Here is a 17384-nt window from a genome sequence, read left to right as displayed (position 1 = left end):
CCCCACTCCACCCCCCCACCCCACCCCCCGTAGGCATGCTAGAAACCTCAGTGACTCCATAGAAGGTGTGGCGTGGTTTCATTTTACACTCAGATTTGGGTCCACAGGACTTGCAAAGCCTGTGCCCTTCCTACAGTGCAGCCTTGTCCCAGCAAAGAGAAAGTATGTTGCTTTGCCTTAGGGTTTGTGGTAGATTTAAGACCTGACTCTTCCAGACAACTCTGGCCTTACATGGCTGCTTGAGCACTCTTAGTCAGTGACCTCCTTTTGAATGTGAAGACAGTGCTGCCTGCCTCATGTGACTTTTGTAGAAGTCAAGGGATTGAAGGCAAGGGGTGAAAGCAGCTACACAGAGCCTGCTGCTGGTTGCTATTGTAGGGGTGCTGCCCCAACATCCCAGACCAGTTCTCACCCCCCTGCTGAATCCACTCTGCAGCTGCTGCCTCTACCTGTAATGCTGCTCCTAAAAGCCCAGCTAGGTGCCTCACTGCCTGGATGCTAGGATCATCTGGGAGGAGAGAAGGAACCTTCTCTTCCTTCCCAGCCTGTGTCCTCAGTACAGGTTACCTCCTGAGCACATCAGTGCACACAGACCTGCAGCAGAGCATCAGTGTGTCCAGTGCTTATGACCAGGCCTTCTGGCTACCCACTCTTCAAATTGCTCAGGATGGTAGGGGGTCAGCAGGTGTCACATTCACATACCATCCTCATAGCAAGCATGGGGGCTCTGAGGCCACATTGCAGAGCAGAGGGATAGGACAAATCCCACAGTGTGCCAGGTCCCTGGTTTGTCTTTCCTTAAATTCCTACCTCACAGGTGAGGAAATGGAAACTCAAAGTCTCAGTGGCTAAGACCATGACATGCATTAAATGGCAAGTTGGAGTTTGAGTCGAAACCCAGTGTAACCCTTATGAGGGGGCTCAGAATTAATGGACCAGGTCCAAGAATGGGCTTTGGAGTAGTTATTGAACCCGTAAAATAAGGTTTAAGACCATACACACATTGTTATTGTTAGAATGGAAGTAGCCGTCCTCAAATTCTTACAGGGTCACATGACCTTAGAAAGATAAATAGTGGTTTGGGAACAGAGAGTTAAATTAGCGCCCTGAGTGCAATTTACATTTGATTTCTTACTGGAAGTCCAGGGTAGAGAAGATAGTATATGTAACCCATTTGATTCAGATAGGAATCAGAGACCTAGCAGGAACAAAGCTTTTCCCAGGTTTACAGGAAAAGAAAGTAGAGGGAACAGGATAAGAATGTGGGGACCCCAGCCTTCCAGACCTGCCCAGCCTAATTTGCCAGCTCCTGTTGTCTCCTCTTGCACTCAAAAGCCAACATTCGGCTTGTCTTAGTGCATCAGGGCTTGGCTGTTGGGCACTGAATAGCTTATGCAATCCTGTCCCATGCAGCATGTGTAGGGACTGGGCTTAAGCTGTAGGTTAACAATCTATGAGGCCCACAGCCTAGAAACTGGTCCAGCATGTCTTCCCAACACTAAGTGTAGGAGGGAGCCAGGCCTGAGTGGATGAGCAGGCCTGCTAAGCTGCTGTTAATTACTACTGTGAGCCATCCCAGCCACTCCCTCCACCGTGTCCCACACCTGATGGCAAAGGCTCACCCTCTATTGCAAAGGCTGCCCTGGTTCCCCTTCCCTGCTCTCTGGAACAGGTTTTTGTTTCTTTGTTTGAATCATTTTTGTGCCATGGAGCCCTCTGGTATTCGGGTGAAAGCTGTGGACTTTTAAATGTAATATATATAAAGTACATAAAGTATATATAAAGTAATATAAAGTACATTTAATTTTAAAGGAACTAATAATGCTGAAATGTAAGTATTTATACATTTGAAGCCTAGACACATAGTAATGTGTGCTTTTTTATTGTGGTGTTGTTAGAAAATAATAGTTGAAATAATAATTACTGGATACATTTGAAACCCAATTAGACATATTGTAATGTGTGCTTTCTTATTATGGTGTTCTTAGGAAATAACAATAGATATAACAATTACTATAATTCTTAAGTAGTGATAAAAGAGTTTTCAGGATCTTTGTAACTGCTATATGTGACATTAAAAATACTTTTGTCATCTCTTGGTGTCAACAGGCACTGCTAACACTTCTGTGGTTTGTAATATTTCTAAGTGAAGGAAATACTAAATTTCCATGTGAATTGTGTAAAAGTTTAGATGTCACTCACTCCCCTACCCAAGTCCTTAGACACTGTGTGCCAGGCTATGTGTTGAGTTCAAATATCATCTCATTTTGTCTTTCTGACCCCCTGTAAGGAAGGTAGAGGTCCATTATAGGGCCAAGTCACCAAGTCTGCTTGGTCCCATTGTCCCTACTCTTTTCCAGTCCTGCTGCTGTGGTTCCTACTGCTGAGCACCTACACACTGCCCTGCACCACCAGCCTGTGGATACCACATTGGCAACAAGAGCTGCTTTATGGGCACCATGTATAGGAAGGGATGTATACAGGTTGTCCTGAGCCTTCCTCCTGTGGAGCAAGCAATCTCTTTCAATCATGGTGCTTATATCACCTGGCCCAGTGGCATTGGTGGATTGTAGTAGCCCCATCACCTGAGAATGTGGGATGGGGCTAGGACTAGGTTCTGAGAAGGAAGACTGTTCTGTGGGTAGTTCAATTTTAATTCTGTAAACTCCCACATTGGTGGCCAGGGCTGGAGAGATTAGTCTCACCTCATTCTAGCTCCCAAAGTGCTTAGGGGCTACGTGCTATCTGACAGGGCAGGTGGTGAGAGATTGCTCATGCTGCAAGGGTGGGTGCAGCCCCTAGCTAAGCGGAGCCATGACTGGAATATCAACTCTGGTCTTCTGTCACTTCTCTTTGCCTTAGCCATGGAGAAAGGACAGGAAGGTAGGAACACCTTTTTTCCATAGCTACCCGCTACTCAGGCAGTGGTCTTGGGGCTCCTCGCTGGCAGCTAGGTTTTCAATTTCTCCATACCCTACATCTAAACCTCATGGGCTTTGTCAGGCCTGCCTGGAACTCACTGAGCCTCCAGTACCTGTGAAGGCTAGGACTGGAGTGGACTCCTCTCCAGAACCAAGGAAGAAGGCCTGAGGCAAGCTGTTGGAACAGTGCACTATACAGCCTAAAACATCAGTAGGGCTCCTTTCCCAGCTGCCCTGGGGACCCACAGCCAGCTTTAACAGGTTCTTGTAGGCTGCAGATACTTCCTAAAACTCAGTACCCCTGTGTGTGTTATCACTGCTAAGCTGTGAGAAAACACATGCTTGATCTCTGGTAAGACACATGGCCTTGTTCCTCCTGGACTGAGCCACCCCTCAACCACTTCCTGTGGCTGGGGATTTGGGGCCTCTGCCTGTGGCTGCAGCTAGGCTGAGATCAATGCCATGGGAAACCAGGCACTAGGTTTCTGCCACAGGGAAACCAAGCCTGGCCAGGACGACTGGGAGCCTGACCTGTGGTCCTCTGCCTCCCCCAGGAGTGGCCTGCAGTGTCATCCTCATGTACACTTTCTGCACCGACTGCTGGCTGATAGCCGTGCTCTATTTCACCTGGCTGGCGTTTGACTGGAACACACCCAAGAAAGGTAAGCATCCAGGTCTCCTGCCTGCACTTCTGCCCACATCCTGGGATGCCTCCTCTACACAGCTCTTCTTCCTGGGCGCTGCCTCTTTTAGATAACACCTACTTTGTGAAAAGACCTGGCCTAGGCTGTATGTGGTTTGGGATGGGGGAATTCAGAGCTCTCTCTTTACAGGAGCTCACCCTTCGTGAAGGATTGTATGACAAGGGAATGTATTGTGTGAGAAGGGCCCTGCTGGCCTCAGCAAGGTGCTACATGGGCTGATAAGACACCCACTTCAAGGGTTTAGACTGGGTTTGTTGTGTCTGTTTTGCTCAAGTATCCCTCACCTCCACTCTGTCCCAACACTGTGTGTTGTTTCCTGAAAGGTGGCAGGAGATCACAGTGGGTGCGAAACTGGGCTGTGTGGCGCTATTTTCGAGACTACTTTCCCATCCAGGTAAGGACCTGGTGTGCTATCTTGGGAGAGTGGGAATGGATGGAAATTGAACATGACTGTGTTGAGGAGTTGAACTGTGGCATCTCCCACCATGAGCATCTATGCACACCATACCCACTTCATGCTAGATTTGAGGCAACTTTGGATACATATACTGTCACACTAGGTAAAGGGAAAAACCAAGACTCAGAGAAACAACATACTAGTATTTCAGCTGCATATGAGCATCAAGGCAGCAAGGCAAAAAGAAAAGCATGGTAGTCAGTGGCCTCTCGTTTTGAGAAAAGAAAGGTATCAGTTCTTTGGGGAAGCAAGGCTTGTTTAACCTTTGTAACTAAAGGATACATCAGGGGCCTGAGTAATGTAAGGAACACATAGTGTGTTTTATGGTCATTGCTTGCTGCCTTTCAGAATATTGAGGACATCCTTAAAATGATGTGACCCTGGAGATGAAGTGGTTTTTGGAGAATGGGCATGTCTAGAACTCTCTTCAAGGATGCATGGCACTGAAGAGGCAGGGAAAACAGAGCATAAGCCTGGAGCCTGAGAAGCAGCTGGGGGAGAGGAGCTGGTGAGGAGGAGAAAGAATCTATCACTTTCTCTCACTGCTCCCCATATCCCCTTTCTACCAAAAAGGAACCAAGAGTCAGAGAATAGCAAAGCCCAGGGAAGCTGGTGAGCTGCTGAGCTGGGCTTCTTCTGCCCCACCTCAGAGCCTGGGCTCCTCCTATGGTGGAAGACTGCCTCTTCACTCAGCCTGGCAGGAGGGAGTCAGTTGGAGCAGTTGCTTGTGGTGGGGTGGTGAGAAAGGAGAGGAAAAGCCCAGTATAATCCAGGGTGAGACTCTTATCTCCCAGGATTCAGCTCCACTGTGAAGCAAGTTTCCACTGACCTCTAGGTTTCCTTCTCTTGTGTCTTTATTTCTTTAAGGGCACTCATTTTCATTTTGCTTGTCTGACCATTTGTCTTCACTGGATGGACCCCTGACAGGAACAATGTGGGTTCAGTCTTAGCTCCGGCTGGCCTCTGCCTGGTCTGTATACTTGGTAGTAAGGCAGAATGATCTAGCCGTGATATATGTATGTGACACTACAGGACTGGATAACCTGAAGGTTTCCCCCCAACAGGGGAAAGACCTGTCTGGCCAGCAGTCTCAGCACCTAGCCCTGGCACGCCCTAGCTGCTGAGGCCACCCAGCAGAAGGCAGGGTGCTAAAGATGGAGGCAGTGTTTGAGTGTGAACGTTTTCTATGCATGACTAGAGTGGTGTGCATTTTTTGTTGTGCATCAGTCACTGAGGCATCCAGGTTTGCTGCCTAGGAGAGATGGCCAGGTAGCCCTGCATTCCTCCACTGCATTGTTTTGTGGGAGTGGCTCCAGGGCTAGCTTCCTCTGCCCACTGTTATCATTCCGAGGACCTTCCTGCTCCAGGCTTCCCTTCTCACTGTCCTGACCCCTACTTATCTTATTGCAAATAACTGAGGCTGCTGCAGCTGCTGCTGCTGCTGCTGCTGAAAGGTGGTACAGAGCATAGGAACCAACCCTCTCAATTTGGAGGTGAGGAAGCAGCCTCATAGAAGGCCAAGGCCTCACCTAGGATGTCCAACAGGTCCATGGCAGTGGTGCCAGGCCTTCTGACATACAGCCCTAGGTTCCTTCTCTCTGACTCCTGACTGCCTGATCCTCTGGGAGGGTCTTGACTCCAGGTTTCTCCCATACTAGATAGATTCCCTTTCCCAAGTCTCCTTGATTGTTGGACACCTGGGTTTAAGTTCTTGCTCTGTCATTCCATTCACTGGCCTTCCATTGTTGGGTCCAGGCTTTTTGCTCAGATTTGGGGGACACAGAAGAATCAGCTCTGGGCTTGCTATCTAATGAATCCTGAACTTTCACTTTCTGCTTCAATTTTCTTAGCTTCACTTAGTGTCCTTTGCCTCAACTGCAAAATGGAGCTGTTAGATGCTAAAAAGTAAATTCTACTTGGGGAAACAATTACTGGGTCTGTAACAATTACTGGGCAGGCTCCAGTTTTCTCTCTGCCCCTCTGGTCTCAGTCCAGGAAGCTACTCCACCCCCAGCAAGGTGATCTGAAGATTGTTGGTCAGATCTGAGCAGCCAGTGTTCTACTGATTTCTACCCTTCCAAAGGGCCCAGACGAGCCCCATGTCCTCACCATATCTCTGTTCCAGGCATTCAGCTGGGAGTTGAGCACAGGGCATGTGTGAGTCTCCCTGTCAGGACTCCCAGGCCTGAGTCAGGCTTGGACACACCTCAACCTGAGCCCTATGATAGGTTCCACCCCCTTGCCCTTTGGGCTTTGACACTTTAAGTCAGGTCTGATATCTGCTCCATAAAGTTGTTTGTGACCTGCTTATCACACCCCTTTTCCTGGCCTCCTGCCATGAGTTATGTAATGGGGACCTCCAGCTATGCCCATCCACCCCCATCCCCATCCACCTGCCCACCCCATTCCTCCTTCTGGAGCTCTCTGCCACCAAAGGAGTTTAGCTGGCTCAGAGGGTATCCCTTCTGTCATTGGTAGGGCTAGCTGCCTGCAGCAACCACCAGGACCACAACTGCCTGGAACAGGAAATGACACTGCCCTGGGTTATCTGTCCTTGAATCATTGACAAGACCTTTGGAGACTAGGAAAGACTCTCTGAACTTCAAGTCAGCTATCTGTCCTAACTGCCTCATTTCACAGATGGGTAGACTGAAGCCCAGAGAAGAAGTACTATCGCAAGTTCACAAGGCAGTTTGGTGGCAGGACTGGTATAGGAGCCAGGGCTACCTATTCAGGACCCTGTGCTTATTCATCCCTCTATTTCCATGCCCTACTGTAAGCCTAGACAAGCCTCTGCACTTCTCCGGGACCAAGTGTCTTCCTCTGTACGGGGCTGGGGTAGGACAAGCCTGTCCTGGGAACAGTGTATGGGGAGTGCTTCCAGGAGTGTGCCTAGGCTTTTGCTTGCCAGCATGGCCTTGCCTGAACACCCCGTTGGCCTGGGACTTGGCCATAAGAGCAGACATGTCAACAGAGCCATCAGTAGCAGTGCCCGTCCCCCTCCCTGCAGAATGGACATTCTGTCCAATCCTAGGGGAAGAATGTGACAAAGACAGATCAGATGTCTCTATTCTTCTTGGTACTAAATGAGGGCCATTAACCTGTGCCATGTCCCCAGGACCTCATGAACCATGTGTTCCATCAGTTAAGAGCCTTGGGGAGGGAGGAACTGAATTAAAGAGTCAGCTAGGGTCCCAAGAGTTGATGTATCTCCATTGCAGTGGCCAGGGAAAAGTGAAGCTGGAATGGCCTTGTCCAGATGTGGAATTGATTCATTGCCTAGGGCAGTAGCCTTCCCTTCTCCAGGCCCTGTTCTCTACCTTGTAATCAAGAAGCATCCTAGATCTGCAGGGTGCTGTGGTCCATCCCAGCTGTCAGCTTGAGAGCAAGTTTCCAGCCCAGTGCCAGGTGTCCCAGGTTTTGCCCTGGTGCTTTTCCTTCTGTGGACACTGGCTCAAGATGCTGTACTGAGAGGAGCTAGGTGAGGCCGTCCCTCTGTCTCAGAGGGAGAGCACAAAACAGCAGCCTTCATGTGCATTGTAGATCCCCTCACTCTACCCAGCCCTGGCAAAACCCAGTGCTAGTCACTGGTTATTTGGTGGGCAACTGAGAATCTATTGAGTTTTCCAGAAGTGTTAACCTGCTTGCCAAAGGCAAAATGAGAAAAGGTACAAGTTTCTCATGCCACAGGGAGCATCACTAAGGAGAATTACACAGTTAAGAACGGCACTAGTCTCCCTGTTCCATCCTCTCCTCGTGCCTCCATTTTATCAGGCTTCTCTCCCACACAACCTGGGGGTTCCCATAGCTGGGGTAACAGAAAATTGGTTCTTTCACTGTTCTGCAGGGTCTAGATTGTACCTGATGGAGGCTGGCTACTCTCTGTAGGTCTGAGTGCTCCAGCTTGGATTTGGGTTTTAAGGTAGTCAGTCGCTGTGTTAAGGAGCTTAGAAGCAGGAAGGCCAGGAGGTTGGCCAAGTGGGAAGGAGTAGACTTGGTATGTGTTTGATGGAAAGTAAGACGATGGAAAGAGAAAAGCCCCCACCCAGGCCCATAGCCCAGTGGCTCCCGCGCCACCAGCACTGTAGCTCCACGGTTGAGAGTCTGAGGCCAGGTTTAGTCAGAAGTCTTTCGGTAGAGTAACAGGGGCAGGACACATCAGGTTTCTACCCCACTTTTTAGATATGCCCTGACCCCATCTCCTAGCCAGTTGTCTCTGATGCATGGTTTCCTTACAGCTGGTGAAGACACACAACCTGCTGACCACCAGGAACTATATCTTTGGATACCATCCCCATGGTATCATGGGCCTGGGGGCCTTCTGCAACTTCAGCACTGAGGCCACCGAAGTGAGCAAGAAGTTCCCTGGCATACGGCCCTACTTGGCCACACTGGCTGGTAACTTCCGGATACCTGTGCTTCGGGAGTACCTGATGTCAGGAGGTGAGAGTCCACTTCCGCCTACCCCTAATGGGCTCCACTGTCAAGGCCTGAGCCTCCCCATCCAGCAGGGTAGTATAGGAAACTGAAATACCATTCCCATGAGGCACTGGCCATGCAGGTTGATGCAGCTATTGCAGACACGCTGGATCAAGAACCATCAATCTTCCAAGATTCATTGTGGATGGTATCTTCTCAAGGAAGTCTTCTCAGACCTCGTTTTCTGGACACCTAGCCCTTGTCCACCTGGCTGTGATCCCCATCAGCCTGTCTCATTGGGATTCCCAACACCTTGTTCCCAGTCTGCCAGAACTAGGACTTAAGAGATGTTTGCCAAATTGCTTTCCCCAAACTATCTTATATCATTCTCCCCATTTTATAGATAAGCTGAGGCTCAGGGAAAAAATGAGTAACTTGGGCAGGATCATATAGCTTCTAAGACAATGGCTTGATCTGGGGGTCAGCTGTAGAGATTTTTATTTTACACTTGATTGTGTACCGGGGTAGGGAGTGCACATTACCAGTTCTGATTGTGTGTCCCATCACCCCAGGCATCTGCCCTGTCAACCGGGACACTATAGACTACTTGCTTTCAAAGAATGGAAATGGCAATGCTATCATCATCGTGGTGGGGGGTGCGGCCGAGTCCCTGAGCTCCATGCCTGGCAAGAATGCAGTCACCCTGCGGAACCGCAAAGGCTTTGTAAAACTGGCCCTGCGCCATGGGTAAGTGCCTGCACACACAGTCACAGGCACACGCACACGCGCACACACACACACTTCCAGTATTTTCCTTCACCCAAAACAACAGGCTTTTTGGTCTCTGAAGGGAGTACCCAGACACTAGGTAGGAAGGCAAAGAAGGAGAGAGAAGTCAGAGCCCAGACCATGGTCTGGACCAAGTTTGTCCAAGTGTAGGTGATGTAGAGATGTGGTCTGTAGTCCCTGGGTCCTTGCAGCACTGCAAGGTAGAAAGGCCAGGCTCATATGGAGGACATATGAGAAGACTAAACCTCTTGAGGGATCATGGGTAGAAAGAATACTTTGTGTAAGGCCCTGGGTTCAATCCCTAGCACCAAAGAAAAAATAAAGGTTATTGCCTGAGGCAAAAAGTGTCCTCCTTCTAGGAGAGCAAGAGGCCAGGAAGGAGCTGGCATAACTTGGAAACATCAGAGAAGGCTTTTGGAGCGGTGACCTTGAGGATGAGAGCGGAGCTAGCAGCTTGGAAGTCTGCCACCCTTTCAAGAAAATTGGGGCCATCCGTGTGTTGTTTCGTGTTTGGCTGATTACATTGGGCAAACAAATCCACCTTTAGGATCCCTTAGAGTCCTCAGTAAGTAGAGAGACTAGTCCCCACTTCTGGGAAAGACCATGAGGCTCCATGATCTGCCAGGCAGAGTCCAAGGTGTAGAGCCAAGATCCTTGAATTCTGTGTCATGGCTCTCCTCCCACATCTGGACTTTGGGAGACTATGGAGCAGGGTTCTAGAATGATGGACTTGTAGTGATAGGCCCGAGTGACACGAGGTCTGAGTACAGTGACACAGTAGTTAGTTCATGTCATTGGTGCGCCATGCATTCTGGAGTGTGGCTGGGGACATCAGGCCTCCTGTCTGTCTCCCCAGGATCTGCCTCAGGCTTCAGAAGAGGCCAGCCTGTCAAATCAGGCGAGTCCCTGCCTTCAGGGAACACCAAGGGGAGGGAGGGAGGAGGGCAAATAGTGTGCTGAGGCTGTGACTCAGGGTGAGTCTAGGGTTGAGAGGGGCTTGGGATGGCCTGGACAGGGCAATGGCAGAGGCAGGCCTTGCTGAATGAGGGCAAGTGTAGCCATTTCAGAGCGTCTACTCCAAGCCCTGATATGCTCCCACTAGCAGGTGGGCAAAGGACCCATCAGAACATGAGGAAATATGTGGTTCTGGTCTATCCCAGGAGGCAGAGGCAACTTGGTTAGTGTCCACAGCCTCTAGAATGATAGCAGGACCTGATCCCGGCAATTGGAGTGTGACCACCTGAACCTGTTCCTTGCAGAGCCGATCTGGTTCCTACCTATTCCTTTGGAGAGAATGAAGTGTACAAGCAGGTGATCTTTGAGGAGGGCTCCTGGGGCCGATGGGTCCAGAAGAAGTTCCAGAAGTATATCGGCTTTGCCCCGTGTATCTTCCATGGCCGAGGCCTCTTCTCCTCTGACACCTGGGGGCTGGTGCCCTATTCCAAGCCTATCACCACTGTCGGTGAGTCCCAGTCAGTACACCAAGGGCTGTCTGAGCATGGTGGGATCTTGAGAAAGCCACCTGTCTCAGATGAGGACTTTGCTATGAGGACCCAACAGGATGCTTGCCAATGGGGTGGTGAGGGCAGTGGATGTAGAGCTTTTGCCACAAGCCACACACTCTGACAGATGAGGATACAAGACTTACACTGCCCACAAGTCAGTCGAGGAAAAGCTGTTATACAACAGCCGTGGAGGGATGCTGTAGAGTCGTGCAGGTGCTCTGCTCCTCATAGTGGGCCCTGCAGAGACAACACTTTTCACTGCTCACTGATAGGTAGGAATTCTCAGGAAAAGGAGGGGAGGAGGATCCAGGTACAGTGGTGTGATTCTTGCAGAGGCAGGACGAATGCTGCATGTGTGAGGTCAGTCTGCTGGACAGAGTGAGTTCCAGGCCAGCTGGCTCTACAGTGAGAACCTGACTCAGAAAAATGAAAGCTAACCAAAGTTCTAGAAACAAGATGGTGTTGGGTCTGACTATTCACTGGAGCTATCAGACTGCACAATACAGTGTGTGTATTACATCCAGTCACAGTGTCAGGGGAGGGTGGCATTTCCTTGGTACACAGTATCAAATAACCGAAAACGTGTTTTGCTAATGAGAGAAAAATAAGTAACAAAAAGAAAAACAGTAAACTATTCATTTGGCATGATAGAATTTGTTTTTTTTTTTTTTTTTTTTTTTTTTTTTTTTTTTGAGGAATAGAAAGAAAAATAAATACAACTAGAGTGTAGACCTATGGGGACTAAGGGGGGAAAAACTGTTGTTTGTATTTGGGACAAGTTAAAGGATTCTAGAAAATCACCTACCAGGGGAATGTGTATATATATGTACATGTTTACGGTCACAAGCCAGAGATCTCATAAGCACATGTGGCCTTGAACAGTGAACTAGAAGGGTCAAAGCTCAGATGATAATCACGTTATCAGAGGCAGGTGTTTGCCTTGTGCTCAGAGACAGGGCAGAGCAGATAGTTCTCATTCAGGTGTGGCTGCAGAGGGGACATCCTGAGCCAGTGCCATGTTAACTCAGGATGCAAAGTTTCTGCAGGGCAGTTAGGTGGGGGGCAGAGGTGGTCAGTGGCTTGGACTGAAGGAGTGAAAGCAGAAATGGACAAGAAGTGTGTGCACCTGGGAGAGATGTTAGAAAGTGGGCTGGCAGGCTTGGGCTGGACTGGGCTTGAAGATGAAACAGGATGAGAAAACTAAACAAAGCATAGATGGAGGAGGGTGTCCTCGCTTCCCTCCTACCTGCCTGCCCTCACCAGCTGCTCAAAGCATGTTCTGTTCTTCACAGAAAAGTTGAGAGCAGATGCCCAGTTGGCAGATGAGGAAACTGAGGTTCAGAGAGGCAAAGGGTTTGTCCTGTACAAAGCAAAAGCCAAGCCTTTTACAGGATCCCACACCCTGTACTGGACCTTCTAGCACAGGGCAGGGCTGGATTTCATCTGCTACTCAGAGGCTGTGGCCTTGGATGGGTTCTTTCCCATGCTCCTGGGCCTTAGTATTCTTATCTGGAAAAGGGGGCAGTGTGAGGTAAAGCACAGTCCCCAGCATATGGTTGGCACATAGCACAGGGTCATTGCCTTCTAGCATCGCATTGGGCACCCAGGAATTGGGTATTCAGTTACACTGACTGTAGTGTCTCTGCCCCTCCCTGCAGTGGGTGAGCCCATCACCATCCCCAAGGTGGAGCACCCGACCCAGCAGGACATTGACCTGTACCATGCCATGTACATGGAAGCACTGGTGAAGCTCTTTGACAAGCACAAGACCAAATTCGGCCTTCCGGAGACAGAGGTCCTGGAGGTGAACTGATCCAGCCCTCATGGCCAGATCCTGGAAGCAACAGCTGCAAATCCTTTTCTAGCAAGTTCTCAAGTGCTTTTGTTCTGTAAATTTGGAAGCATCATGGGTATCTGTGGGTTATTTAAAAGAAATTATAATTTGTTAAACCATTACAATGTTAGATCTTTTTTAAGAAGGAAAGAGTCAATATTGCAAGCTCTGACTTCCATTGTGATCTGCCCAAGGTGGTGGCTGATTCCTCTGGGCCTTTGTTTCTCAGCTACTCCTATTCTCAAAACCACAGAGGACACCTGGTTCCCTGGGGAAGGAGGACAGTCCTTAGTGATTCAGCCACTTTGATGACCCTCTGAGCCCGAGGGACTCTCAAGAGGCAGAGGCCATGTCCAACATAAACATCTCCATTCCTGTCACCCCACATGGGACTGCAGGACTGGTTCTTCTGCCAAGGGCAGGATGCAGAGGGCATAGTTGACCCTCCGGAGAGGGTGGTATGGGGTATCTGGAATGCCCAGCTTGAGTGTCCCGTCTGCTCCTCACCTCACCCCACCTCACTATCAGAACCTACACTGGCCTCCTGTATACTGTACTAGGGACAAGGCTGTCCCACAGACACTGTCTTGGGTTATCTAGCTGCTGTTGGGTGACTGGTCGTACTCTAGAGGCTATTGTCGTGGACTCTGCACTGCTCAGCCTTGGTTTGGAACATGTCCTCCCAGTGGCCTACCTAAGCCACACCCCAAGTCTGGTATAAGGAAGGATCTCTCCTCTTCACAAAAGGACCTGGCCTCCTACCCAGCACCCCAGGTCCAGGACAGGAGGCCACCTAACCCAAGCCTCATGTGTGTGCCTTCCTGAGGCATTGGGGCCAGGGAGGAATGCTTCCCCTCCTGTGTGGTGTTTTCTTTCTGAGCTCGCTGTGCCATGTCACACTTTTGTATATTCCTAGAATAATAAATGGAAACAAGAACTGTCTGTGAGTCATTGCTTGTGTTGTGCCTACATGCTGTCCTGCTGCCTAGGACAGACCACAGCACCCTCAGGGCTCCTTGCTGGATCCCTTAGCTTTTGGTTCATTACTTCTGGGTAACAAATATCTTCAAGACTTAGTGGCTCTAAGCATTTGTTCTCACAATCCTGAGTCAGGAGTTGATGCCTTGCTGGGCCATCTGTTGAAGGTCCCTGCCAAGGCTGCAGTCCAGGTGTTGGCCAGGGCTAAAGTCATCTCAAGCCTGAGCAAGGGGCGATCCACTTGCCAGATTGTTCATGTGGCTGGTGGCAGGATTCCCTCCCTCACTGGCTGTTTTTATCTGAGGCCATTCGTGGTCCCTTGCCATGTGAACTTTTCCATAGGGTAGCTCACAACATGTCTCAGGGGGATCCAGTGTGCAGAGAATGTGAACACAGCCCATTGTAACTGACCTTGGGAATGATGTCTTGCTGGTTTTGCTGTAAGCTTACTCTATCTAGGTCCAGCTCATGCTCCAGAGGAAGGATTATACAAGGAGGTGAATACTAAGAGGCAAGGCTCTGGGAGAATTCTGCCACCTGTGGGCAGGTCCTAGCACAGCAGATCTGGAAGGGTCCCTATGAGCCATCAGACTGTTCTCTATCCTTGGCTCAGCTAAACCAGAAAGGTGGAAACCTGGGCTGCTGTCGCCCTCATGGTTACAGGCCTCAGAAGATGATGCTTCTCTGCTCTTGTTCCATCCGTTCGGTGATTAGTAAGCAGCCAGGAACCCCGCCCAGTGGAGACCAGGACCTCATTCTAACCTGTCATCATACCCATCCCTTCTGTCTGCCACTTGCCCACCTCCTGGTGGCACCTCTCCTTGAAGCCATGAATGGGCTGCAGAGACATTGAAAATAGCTGAGTACCCTCAGGACTGTGAGAAAGACCCCACAGTCCAACCTGGGGTCCTCAACAAGGGTGTAGTGCCTGAGCTGGGCCTCAAAGGGAGCTGGAAGTTTTCTAGGGAAGAGGGAGGCAGGCAGAGCAGCAGGTGCAAAGATGGGGAGATGGTACTGCTGATGTTGTTGAAGAGCCAGTGCTGGTGGGGAGGGGTCTATGTGGGCCTTGGCTAAGAGAGAGGAGTTCATTTTTTCAGAGTATTCAGGTGGTGGGGAGGACGTAGACTGGAAGGAGGCACCTTGGAAGAGACAGCAGAGGCTAGCTTCTCTTGCACCAGGCAGTCCTTGGAACAAGAACTGGGACCAGAAGACAGCCATTTCCTTTTGGTGGAGGTAAGGTCTGCTTCCTGGTGAGAACCTCAGCCCCACCCAAATCCCTATCCCCTAGCACTCTGCAGCTGACCTGACAGTGATGTAAAAGCTTCTGGCTTCAGGCCAAACCCTGGCCCTAACTGTGGCTAATAATGGGAGGCCATTACTCCCAGGAATTAAATTTTAGATTATTGAGTACTCACTGTGTACTAGGGATCACAGTTCTCTCAGCATTGATAATAACCATGTTCTAAGTACCCAGAGGGGCTCCTTTACCCAGGGCAATGTGCGTATTGCAACAGCCTGTCCAGAGCGAAGGCCAGGCGTGCTTTTCATCTATATCTGGGGAACTCCAGGTGGATGCTGAGTTTTTACCTTGGGAGAAGGAAATGGAACCCCCTTTACCAGAAGACCCTCTGCTGTGGAGTGAGGCTGGGGCTTGCAATCTCAGTGGGAAGACTCTTCCGTGATAGTGCCTGTGGCTCCCAGGCATGGCCACAAGGGGGCACTGAGACTAGTTCAGAGACAAATGCCCCATGGCTTCCTGAACTTTTTTTCTCTTTAACACTTTCCTAACTCTGTATCCTAAACTAAAAGCTTCAGGACTAGACAGAAACTCAGCAACCATCTAGAACGAATACCTGGGAAACTTGCCCTCCTATCACACAGCCAGGTGGCATTCACTGCCTGCTTCCTCCTGACAGGACACAAGAGGCTGCCAAATGGAAGGCTCTTCGTTCCTGGGTATCTGAAATGTTAAGATGGGGCGGGGGGGAGACTGCAAAACACTCATCTTTCTAAAAGATCTCTGCCCCCTCATTCCGTGCTAGGAATTGAACTTAGAGCCTTACACATTATAGGCACACACTCAATCTCTGTACTGAGCTGTATTCCCAGCCCTGCCTCCTTGGTCATATTTCATGTGGTTCTAGGCATTGCTGCTGTCTGCCCAGCAGCGGAACCAGCCACACCATCGCAGTGGCCTCATCCTCTTCTCAGTACTTTTCTTTTCTTTGCGCTTTGTTGTTTAATAAACAACAGCTTTTCCCTGGGATCTTTTTAAAAAAATAGTTTTTATTTTATGTGTATGCGTGTATTGACTGCGTGTAGGTAAGTGCACCTGTGTCGTGCAGTGCCCAAGGAGGACAGAAGAGGCTGTTGGATCCCCTGGAGCTGGAGTTACGGACAGTTGTTAGCTGCCATGTGGGTGCTAGGATTCGAACCTGGGTCTTCTGCAGGAACAGCCAGTGTTCTTAACTGCTGAGCCATCTCTCCAGCCCTTCTTTGCCCTTTTTGAAGCAGTCTCACTGTAGTCTTGGCTGGCCTGAACTCTCAGAGATCTGCCTGCTACGGCCTCCAGAGTGGTGCCTGCTGAGTGCTCTAGTAGTACCTTTCTTCCAGTGCTACTATTGAAATATCTTTCATTTTTTTTCATCCCCTAAATCACAGACTAATGAATCCATCCAAGACATGGCAAATCCCATCAGCACTACCCTGTTCTCCAAGCCTCAATTTCTGGATCTGTAAAACGAGACATTTCTATACCTAAATAACAGAGGCTAGGTAGTGACATATCTGACACACAAATTGAAATGTTAAGTTGGGCATGGTGGCGCACTTGGGAGGTAAGGCAGGTAGATCTCTGTGAGTTCAAGGCCAGCATAGTCTACATAGCGAGTTCCAGGACAGCTGGGGCTATGAGACCCTGTCACAAAAAGACCCCCCCCAAAAAAAACAAATAAAAACAAAAAACAAATTGGGGGCTGGAGAGGTGGCTCAGTGGTTAAAAGCACATACTGCTCTTTCAGAGGACTGGTGTTCAGTGCCCAGCACCCACTCTGGGCAGCTCACAGTCACCTATAATTCCAGTTCCAGGGTATCTGACACCTTCTAAACTCTGCAAGCCCCTTGCACTCACATGTGCACAGATCTGCACACACACACACGCACACACAAAATCTGAAATAGAAAATCTTCATTCCATGAAGCACAGAAACAGTTGCACAGGAATGCATTTAAAAATGAAAAGAAATCAAATACATTAGCCCTTTCCTCATGCAGAAGAATGTAGGATTGGTAACATTGGAGTTGGACTGCTTTAGAATTTCACCTGAGTATTGGATATATGATATAACAACCTTACCTTTCTATCCTATGTGCTGTTTCTAGGATACACAAAACTGCTTTCTACAATACCTAGCACATACAGAAAGTCAAATTTCTTAAAATCTAAGCCATGCTGGGCATGATATCACTTGCTTATAATCCCTTGGGTGGTGGAAGCAAGAGAACCAAGAGTCTGATGTTAACCAGGTATGGTGGCAGACACTTTTGTCACAGCACTCAGGAAGCAGAGGCAGTGGATTTCTTTGTGTTGGGGTCCAGTTTGGTCTGCATAATGAGTTCCAGGCCAGCCAGGGCTACATAGTGAGACCCTGTCTCAAAAAACCAAACCAAATCAAACTAGTTCAATGTTATCCTCAACTACACAGGAAGTTGGCCAGCCTGTCTAAAATAAGAAAGGAAAGAAAAATCTTGTTTCCCTGCTATAAAATCTCCCTGTAG

At 49.3% G+C, this 17384-nt stretch overlaps 1 protein-coding gene across 1 annotated transcript in view; it reads left to right on the top strand.

Annotated features, from left to right (window-relative positions):
* Dgat2 (diacylglycerol O-acyltransferase 2) overlaps positions 1–13571 on the top strand; it is a 28516-nt gene extending 14945 nt beyond the window's left edge. Inside the window, exons 3-8 of the mRNA XM_008844233.2 lie at positions 3476–3583; positions 3949–4019; positions 8321–8525; positions 9074–9248; positions 10550–10752; positions 12454–13571. Of these exons, the coding sequence (XP_008842455.1) occupies positions 3476–3583; positions 3949–4019; positions 8321–8525; positions 9074–9248; positions 10550–10752; positions 12454–12608 (917 nt within the window). The 3' untranslated portion in view covers positions 12609–13571. The remainder of the gene's footprint in view (positions 1–3475; positions 3584–3948; positions 4020–8320; positions 8526–9073; positions 9249–10549; positions 10753–12453) is intronic.
* Positions 13572–17384: the final 3813 nt, after the last annotated feature.

This window comes from Nannospalax galili, unplaced genomic scaffold (genome assembly GCF_000622305.1).
Source record: "Nannospalax galili isolate Female #2095 unplaced genomic scaffold, S.galili_v1.0 scaffold278, whole genome shotgun sequence".
In the NCBI taxonomy this organism is placed as follows: Eukaryota; Metazoa; Chordata; class Mammalia; order Rodentia; family Spalacidae; genus Nannospalax; species Nannospalax galili.
Note: the sequence above shows the minus strand (reverse complement) of the source record. Positions and strands in the feature narration are given on the sequence as shown.